Here is a 9,712-nt window from a genome sequence, read left to right as displayed (position 1 = left end):
TTGGATTTTTTTTTTTTTTTTTTTTTTTTTTTTTTTTTTTTTTTGAGACAAAGTCTCGCTCTGTCACCCAGGCTGGAGTGCAGTGACACGATCTCAGCTCACTGCAACCTCCACCTCCCGGGTTCAAGTGATTCTCCTGCCTCAGCCTGCTGAGTAGCTGGGACTACAAGCATGCACCACCATGCCCGGCTAATTTTGTATTTTTAGTAGAGACAGGGTTTCACCATGTTGGCCAGGCTGGTCTTGAGCTCCTGACCTCAGGTGATCCGCCCGCCTCGGCCTCCCAAAGTGCTCGGATTATAGGCATGAGACACTGTGCCTGGCATACTTGGGATTTTTTAAGGGAAAAAGGGAAAGGGAATCAGCTGGAGCCAGAACCAGTAATGACAATACCTGTAGGGATAAATTAATCCATAATTGTAAACTGTGAATCTATACTCACATCAGTTCTTTTTTTCAAAATATTTCTGCATTTCTGGGTTAGTTGTATAGGTCATAGTGCAATGCAATATTTAATACACTAATTAGGATAAAGCAATTCACATTGAGCTTCCTAGCGCACTACTGCTGAGCATTGTTACTCCTACTCTTGTCTGAGAGAAAATGTGGGGTTTTTTGGTGCTCTCTTTAGATTATGAGTTTTTAATATTAAGATGATTTAATGGACGTTTTCTGAATTCTGAATTACTTTGTAGCTATGGCCATGCTCTGTTACCTGGTGAAGGCGCAGCTATGGCTGAATATGTAAAAGCTGGAAAACGTATCCCACGAAGAGGTGAAATTGGCTTGACAAGTGAAGAAATTGCATCATTTGAATGCTCAGGTTATGTAATGAGTGGTAGCAGGTATGTTATTGGCATTAAGCTCAGTTTCCATGACTAGATCTTCTTTTTTACTACCAGAATTATATTTTCGTAATTTATTCTCATTAAGTGACTGTTTCTTATTAAAAGTAGAGTATAAATATTGGTTTGATACTAGTTTTGTTAGTATAACATGGTTTTCTGCAATTCCAAGTATATATGCAACTCAACCTCAAACTCAGCTATATCTCTGACTTCAAAGAATCAGTCTTTCTAATGTCCTTTCCTAGTTGGTATTTGGGTACAGATATTTTATCCACTGGAGGATATAGTTAAATTCAGCTATTTATCACTGTCCCGTGAGGAATGTGGCAATTAGGGAAATATTTTCGCAAGACAGTGTTTCCTGGTTACAAGTTTGTCTCCAGTTCTTTATGGGCCCAGATTTCTGAGACTGAATAACAGAAAAAGATGATAAAAGACATTGGTCAGCTGAGAACATGTCCTGGCTAATAAATAAATGAATAAATATATAAATTTTAAAAAGACACTGGATTCAGCATGGGGAAACAAATATAAAATTAGGAAAGGGAAAAGTTCCAGGAAGAACCAGGAGAATGAGCTAATAGGGCAGGAGTATTTAGATCAAATTGAATTTTGGATTCTTTAAAACTTGATAAACTTTTTAAAGTAGATAACTATTTTTAAATGATATTGAAGGCAAATATTTGCAGAAACCCTGAAGCACCTCCAGAATCTTGTAATTCTGAGGACCAATATTTGAAGTATTACACTGGAGGACCCATGCAGTAAGGCAAGAAAAAGAAATTAGAGACACAAGGATTGGAAAGGAAGGCCGGGCACAGTGGCTCATGCCTGTAATCCCAGCACTTTGGGAGGCCAAGGCAGGCAGATCACTTGAGCCCAGGAGTTCAAGACTAGCCTGGGCAACATGGTGAAACCCATCTCTACTAAAAACACAAAAATTAGCCAGACGTGGTGGTACGCAGCTGTAATCCCAGCTGCTCAGGAGGCTGAAGCAGGAGAATCGCTTGAACCCAGAAGGCAATGAACCAAGATCACACCACTGCATGCCAGCCTGGAGAGCAAGACTCCGCCTGAAAAAACAATAATAATAATAATAATATAATAAGGATTGGAAAGGACAGTATAACAATGTCATTTTTTATCCAGGTGCGGTGGCTCACGCCTGTAATCCCAGCACTTTGGGAGGCATAGTCGGGTGGATCACCTGAGGTCAGGAATTCAAGACCAGCCTGGCCAACATGGTGAAACCCCGTCTTTACCAAAAATACAAAAATTAGCTGGGCATGGTGGCGGACGCCTATAGTCCCAGCTACTCAGGAGGCTGAGGCAGGAGAATCACTTGAATCCAGGAGGCAGTTGCAGTGAGCCAAGATCATGCCATTGCACTCCAGCCTGGGTGACAAGAGTGAAACTCCATCTCAAAAAATAAAATGTCATTTTTTTGTGAATGACATTGTGAATGATTTGATTGTTTACATAGAAAATCCCAAAGAATCTCCAGATAAATTATAAATAAGAGGAGTGTTTAACAAATGGTTGGATATAAGGTTAATACACAAAAATCCATTGCATTTCTATTTACCAGCAACAGATAACTAGAAAATGTAACTAAATAAGAAGAAAACAACATTTGTAATAGTATCAGAGAATATGAAGGACTTCAGAATAAATCTTAACAAAAGATGCCCAACACTCTGTGAGGAAAACTATAAAACATTATTAAGAGATTGTATATTCAATACAGTTCCAATAAAAATGAATTTCATTTCTATTTACCAACAGCAGAAACCTAGAAAGTTTATAACAGTGTCAGAATATGAAGGACTTAAGAATAAATCTTAACAAAAGATGCCCCAGGTTCTATGGAGAAAAATGTAAGACTTTAAGAATCTGTATATTCAACAGTTCCAATCAAAATCACAACATAGTTTTTCATGAGACTTATTCAGCTGGTTCTAAAATGTATATTTTACACTAAAAGGACAAGAATAGCCAGGTCACTTCTGAAGAAGAAGAGCAAGAAGGTAAGATTAAAGAAAACTTAAATAACTGGAGAGATACCAGGTTCATGGATAGGAAATCAATATTGTAAAGTTGTCAGTTCTTCCCAAATTGATCTTTATATTGAATACAGTCCCAATCAAAATCACAACACAGTTTTTCATGAAACTTAATAAGCCAGTTCTAAAATTTATATGTTAGACTAAAAGGACAAGAATAGCCAAGTCACTCCTGAAAAAGAAGAGCAGGTAGGTAAGATTTCCCCTACAAGATAGGAGGATTTATTATGAAGCTCACAGCACTTTAGAAAGCATGGGAGAACAACTGAATTATTCAATGGAATAAAACTCAGGCTGGGCGCAGTGGCTCACGCCTGTTATCCCAGCACTTTGGGAAGCTGCGGCGGGTGGATCACCTGAGGTCAGGATTTCAAGACCAGCCTGGCCAACGTGGTGAAACCTCGTCTCTACTAAAAATACAAAAATTAGCTGGGTGTAGTGGCGGGTGCCTGTAGTCCCAGCTACTTGGGAGGCTGAGGCAGGAGAATCACTTGAACCCATGAGGCAGAGGTTGTAGTGAGCTGACACCTCGCCATTGTACTCCAGCCTGGGCAACAAGAGCAAAACACTATCTCAAAAAATAAAAATAAAAATAAAATTCAGAGCCCAAAGATACATGTTTGGAACTTCAGTGTATGAAAGAGATAGCATGTCGGATCAATGGGGAAAGAAAGAACCATTCAGTACATGAAATAGGAAAGAAATGGTTATTCATATGAAAAAAGATGAAAGTAGGACCCTGTATTACCAAATATAAAAAACAGTGCGGCAGCCAGGCACGGTGGCTCACACCTGTAATCCCAGCACTTTGGGAGGCCGAGGCAGACGATTCACTTGAGGCCAGGAGTTCAAGACCAGCTGGCCAACATGGTGAAACCCTGTCTCTACTAAAAATATAAAAAGGAGCTGGACGTGGTAGCGGGTGCCTGTAATCCCAGCTACTCAGGAGGCTGAGGCAGGAGAATCGGTTGAACCTGGGAGGCAGAGGTTGCAGTAAGCTGAGATGATGCCACTGCACTCCAGCCTGAGTGACAGAGGGAGACTCAGAAGTTAAATCCACTGACAAAAACTGCTCTTCAATTATAGATTTAGACTTGGTTCTTTTTTTTTTTTTTTTTTTTACCTAGTTTCACTCTTGTCCCCCAGGCTGGAGTGCAGTGGCGCGATCTCAGCTCACTGCAACCTCCGCCTCCTGGGTTCAAACGATTCTCCTGCCTCAGCCTCCCGAGTAGCTGGGATTACAGGCACCCGCCACCACACCCAACTAATTTTTGTATTTTTAGTAGAAACGAGGTTTCACCACGTTGGCCAGGCTGGTCTTGAACTCCTGACCTCAAGTGATCTGCCCGCCTCAGCCTCCCAAAGTGCTGGGATTACAGGCGTGAGCCACCGTGCCCAGCCTAGACCTGGTTCTTTTGGTTGTATGGTAAAGTAGAACCTTGAAGGAAGTTCCATCTGATTAATGACTAGTTAAATGTTTTATCTGTTCTGCTATCAATTCCACAAAGGCAAATGGATATATCACCTAGGAAGTTTAATAATTTGCCCATTTCTGGTTGTTTTACTGGAAACAAATTAGACGTATACCCTTACTATTTGAAATTAATGATAGTGGCTGGGCACGGTGGCTCACATCTGTAATCCCAGCACTTTGGGAGCCGAGGTGGGTGGATCACCTGAGGTCAGGAGTTTGAAACCAGCCTGGCCAAAATGGCGAAACTCCATCTCTACTAAAAATAGAAAAATTAGTCAGGCGTGGTGGCACACACCTGTAGTCCTGGCTACTCGGGAGGCTGAGGCAGGGGAATCACTTGAGCCTGGGAGGCAGAGGTCGCAGTGAACCAAGATTGCGCCACTGCACTCCAGCCTGGGTGACAGAGCCAGACTACATCTCAAAAAAAAAAAAAAAAAAGGATAACATGTACTATGTTGACAGGATATCAGAGATCATTATTTGAATAGTGGAAATGAATCAAAGACATATCAGGGCCAGGCACGGTGGCTCACGCCTGTAATCTCAGCACTTTGGGAGGCTGACACAGGTGGATTACTTGAGTTCAGGAGTTCGAGATCATCCTAGCCAACATGGTGAAACCCTGTCTCTACTAAAAATACAAAAATTAGCCGGACCTGTAATCCCAGCTACTCAGGAGGCTGAGATAGGGGAATTGCTTGAGCCAGGGAGGTGGAAGTTGCAGTGAGCCGAGATTGCACCACTGCACTCCAGCCTGGGCGACAGAGCAGGACTCCGTCTCAAAACAAAACAAAACAAAAAAAAAAGGACGTGTCAGGCAGCTAAAATATTAATAAATTATCTTTTGGAAATTTAACCCATTTCAAAAACAGTTTTTATTTGTCAGCTGTTAAATAGACCACTCTGGGGCCGGGCGCGGTGGCTCAAGCCTGTAATCCCAGCACTTTGGGAGGCCGAGGCGGGTGGATCACGAGGTCAGGAGATCGAGACCATCCTGGCTAACATGGTGAAACCCCGTCTCTACTAAAAATACAAAAAACTAGCCGGGCGTGGTGGCGGGCGCCTGTAGTCCCAGCTACTCGGAGGCTGAGGCAGGAGAATGGCGTGAACCTGAGAGGCGGAGCTTGCAGTGAGCCGAGATCGCGCCACTGCACTCCAGCCTGGGTGACACAGCGCGAGACATTGTCTCAAAAAAAAAAAAAAAAAAAAAAATAGACCACTCTGGGTAAGAAAAGATTAATGAGGATGTACTATGAAAATAATTACTGAGAAATTAAGCCAAAAATAAAATTCTCTCCAGGCATCGCCGAATGGAGGCTGTGCGACTGCGAAAAGAGAACCAGATCTATAGTGCTGATGAGAAGAGAGCCCTTGCATCCTTTAACCAAGAAGAGAGACGAAAGAGAGAGAACAAGATTCTGGCCAGTTTTCGGGAAATGGTTTACAGAAAGACCAAAGGGAAGGATGACAAATAAGGATTTTCTGATTGTCCAGAAGACATTTTTAACAACAAAAAAGAAAGTCTGGGTTCCACACATACATAGAAAAAGATTATTATGTTCTGAGAAAGCTTTACAGTGCTACTGTGCCTTCTATTTAATTCTTTCAGTCCTTCAATAAAAAGCTACTTATTGATATAACTTCAGCAAGTTCTTTGGGTTATTTTGGATTGACCATAATAACTTTCTGGTTTAAAAATTCAAATTATGGGCTGGGCATGGTGGCTCACGCCTGTAATCCCAGCACTTTGGGAGGCCAAGGCAGGGGGATCACTTGAGGACAGGAGTTTGAGACCAGCCTGGCCAACATGGTGAAACCCTGTCCCTACTAAAAATACAAAATCAGCCAGGAGTAGTGGCGCACACCTGTAGTCCCAGCTACTCAAGAGGATGAGGCAGGAGAATCACTTAAACCTAGGAGGTGGAGGTTGCAGTGAGCCGAGATTGTGCCACTACACTGCAGCCTGGGCAACCGAGCAAGACTCTGTCTCAAAAAAAAAAAAAAAATGCCGGGCACGGTGGCTCACGCCTGTAACCCCAGCACTTTGGGAGGCCAAAGTGGGTGGATCACCTGAGGTCAGGAGTCGAGACCAGCCTGGTCAACATGGTGAAACCCTGTCCCTACCAAAAAATACAAAATTTAGCCGGGCATGGTGGTGGGCGCCTGTAATCCCAGCTACTTGGGAGGCTGAGGCAGGAGAATTGCTTGAATCCAGGAGGCGGAGGTTGCAGTGAGCCGAGATTGTGCCATTGCACTCCAGCCTGAGCAAGAAGGGTGAAACTCTGTCTCAAAAAAAAAAAAAAAATCCAAATTATGATTAAAATCCTACTGTATTGGAAGAGGTGGCATGAAAAAAAGTGTTAGTGAGATGAGAAACTTCAATCTCACACCATGAGACAATGCTACTATTAGCTCTTATGTGGTGCCTGCCCCACCCCCACCTCTACCCCAACTGAACTTTTAGGAAATTATCACTCCTCTGTGTTGAATGTGTTACAAATGGACTTGATAGAAACATATAGGAGGCCACTTTTGTTAACAAAATGAAGGCATTGCTGCGAAAAGCAAATCTGGAATTTGAAAACTGATTTGTGTACTATAATATATGATCTGCCCTGGAAATAATGGGTTTTGATTTAAGTCCCTGCCTCCACTCTAAAACCAACAAACAAACCAAAAAGCAAACTAACCCACAGATTTGTTGAATTGAAAATGCGAACATTAGATATTTTAAATTGTTTCTTTTTTGAGATGGAGTTTCGCTCTTGTTGCCCAGGCTGGAGTGCAATGGGGCGATTTCGGCTCACCACAACCTCCACCTCCTGGGTGCGAACAATTCTCCTGCCTCAGCCTCCTGAGTAGCTGGGATTACAGGTATGTGCCACCATGCCCAGCTAATTTCGTATTTTTAGTAGAGATGGGGTTTCTCCATGTTGGTCAGGCTGGTCTAGAACTCCCAACCTCAGGTGATCTGCCCGCCTCGGCCTCCCAAAGTGTTGGGATTACAAGCGTGAGCCACCGCGTCTGGCCTAAATTCTTAATAAGTTACTTTAAAATGGTTCTTTCAAATATAAAGTCTTAAGAAGTCTACTCTTTATGCCCATGTAAGTACTTTATTTCAATCTGAGCTGATATGAGCTTGACGATAGGATGACATCCAAAAGAATAGGAGTTCTGATAAGGAAAAATATAATGAGTCAGTATTTTAGCTTAATTGTTTCATAAGAGAAACTAAAATGATATTAAATATTTTTAACTGTCTTTCATATACTAAGTAGATTTCATTTTATACACTGTTAAACCTTTCTGTTTATTTTTAAGTTGGGGAGAAATGGAAAATTGTGGGACTCTGATATCATGATATTGTTCCTTCGTTTATTTTGTTCAATTTTGTTTAGGTCAGAAGAGTGAATGGGGGAGGGAACCCTGAAAGTTTTGGCTGTTTTCGTTAAAGTTGGTTTTGTTTTCTGTTTTTTGTTTTTTGAGATAGAGTCTCACTCTGTCACTCAGGCTGGAGCCCAGTGGTGCGATCTTGGTTCACTGTAACCTCAGCCTCCTGGGTTCAAGTGATCCTCCCACCTCAGCCTCCCGAGTAGCTGGGATTACAGGCACTCACCACCCCACCTAGCTTATTTTTGTATTTTCAATAGAGATGGGGTTTCGCCATCTTGGCCAGGCTGGTCTCGAACTCCTGACCTCAAGTCATCTGCCCACCTCAGCCTCCCGAAATGCTAGGATTACAGGTGTGAGCAACCGTGCCTGGCTGTTTTTGTTAAGGTTGTTTGATCTGCATTATTATTACATGCCTGTGATAAATTTAAATTACCTGGGTGATAAGGACATTCTGATTATACTATTGTAAAATGCCCTCTTGCCTTATATTTTTAAGTGGTTGTTTTTCAAGTGTTTAAATAAGGCAGTCATATTTCAAAGTATAGAGCAAAAGTTTTTTTATTATTATTTTTGAGACAGGGTCTCCCTCTGTCACCCAGGCTAGAGTTCAGTGGTGCAATCTCAGCTCACTGCAACCTCTGCCTCCTGGGCTCAAGCAATCCTCCACCTCAGCCTCCTGAGCAGCTGGCACTACCAGTGTGCACCATCATGCCTAGCTAATTTTTGTATATTTAGTAGAGACGGGGTTTCACCTTGTTGCCCAGGCTGGTCTCGAACTCCTGACCTCAAACAGTCCACCGCCTCGGCCTCCCAAAGTGCTGGGCGTGAGCCACCACACCCAGCCAAAAGTTTTATTATTAAATAGTATTAACAGTCATAAATACTATTAAATATATGTTCCAGGAAATGTCTACTTTTAACCCGCAACTACTGAAATAAAGAGCATGTAGCAACATTAATGACCCCTGAATTTCTGTTTATTTATACCTAATCATAGTTGCTGCCTAGCCTAATAAATCTGTAGTTTTCAAAAGTTAAAAAGAAACTAGTTCCCAAAGTTTTGAATCTCAATCCATCTACTTCCCTGAATAATAAAACCTGAATTTTATAATACCCACTTAAAAATTTTATTCTCAGCCGGGCGCGGTGGCTCACGCCTGTAATCCCAGCACTTTGGGAGGCCGAGGCAGGCGGATCACAAGGTCAGGAGATCGAGACCACGGTGAAACCTCGTCTCTACTAAAAATACAAAAAATTAGCCGGGCGCGGTTGTGGGCGCCTGTAGTCCCAGCTACTCGGGAGGCTGAGGCAGGAGAATGGCGGGAACCCGGGAGGCGGAGCTTGCAGTGAGCTGAGATCTGGCCACTGCACTCCAGCCTGGGCGACAGAGCGAGACTCCGTCTCAAAAAAAAAAAAAAAAAAAAAAAAAAAAAATTTTATTCTCAGCCGGGCGTGGTGGCTCACGCCTGTAATCCCAGCACTTTGGGAGGCCGAGGTGGGTGGGTCATGATGTCAGGAGATCAAGACCATCCTGGCTAACACGGTGAAACCCCATCTCTACTAAAAATACAAAGAATTTAGCCGGGCGTGGTGGCACGTGCCTGTAGTCCCAGCTACTCGGGGGGCTGAGGCAGGAGAATCACTTGAACCTGGGAGGTGGAGGTTGCAGTGAGCTGAGATCACGCCACTGTACTCTGGCTTGGGAGACAGAGCGAGACTACATCTCTAAATAAATAAATAAATAAATAATCTCTAAGGACTTTTTTTTTTTTTTTTTTTTTGGTTACTGGTTCCTAGAGATGAAATGATTATGTTCTCCTATTTTCAGTAGGCAAGGTAGTTTAAATGCAGAAATTTTGTTATATATGCATATTGTGACATCAAGAACAGCTTCATTGGCATATTCTTTGGGAAAGAGGCAGGAAGAATAAAAC

General features: G+C 42.5%; 1 protein-coding gene across 1 annotated transcript in view; it reads left to right on the top strand.

Annotated features, from left to right (window-relative positions):
- NKAP (NFKB activating protein) overlaps positions 1-6,028 on the top strand; it is a 19,237-nt gene extending 13,209 nt beyond the window's left edge. The window contains exons 8-9 of the mRNA XM_025372402.1: positions 696-845; positions 5,686-6,028. Coding sequence (XP_025228187.1) covers positions 696-845; positions 5,686-5,860 — 325 coding nt within the window. The 3' untranslated portion in view covers positions 5,861-6,028. The remainder of the gene's footprint in view (positions 1-695; positions 846-5,685) is intronic.
- The last annotated feature ends 3,684 nt before the right edge of the window (positions 6,029-9,712 follow it).

This window comes from Theropithecus gelada, chromosome X (assembly GCF_003255815.1).
Source record: "Theropithecus gelada isolate Dixy chromosome X, Tgel_1.0, whole genome shotgun sequence".
NCBI classification, from domain to species: Eukaryota; Metazoa; Chordata; class Mammalia; order Primates; family Cercopithecidae; genus Theropithecus; species Theropithecus gelada.
This window is presented reverse-complemented; position numbering and strand designations above follow the sequence as displayed.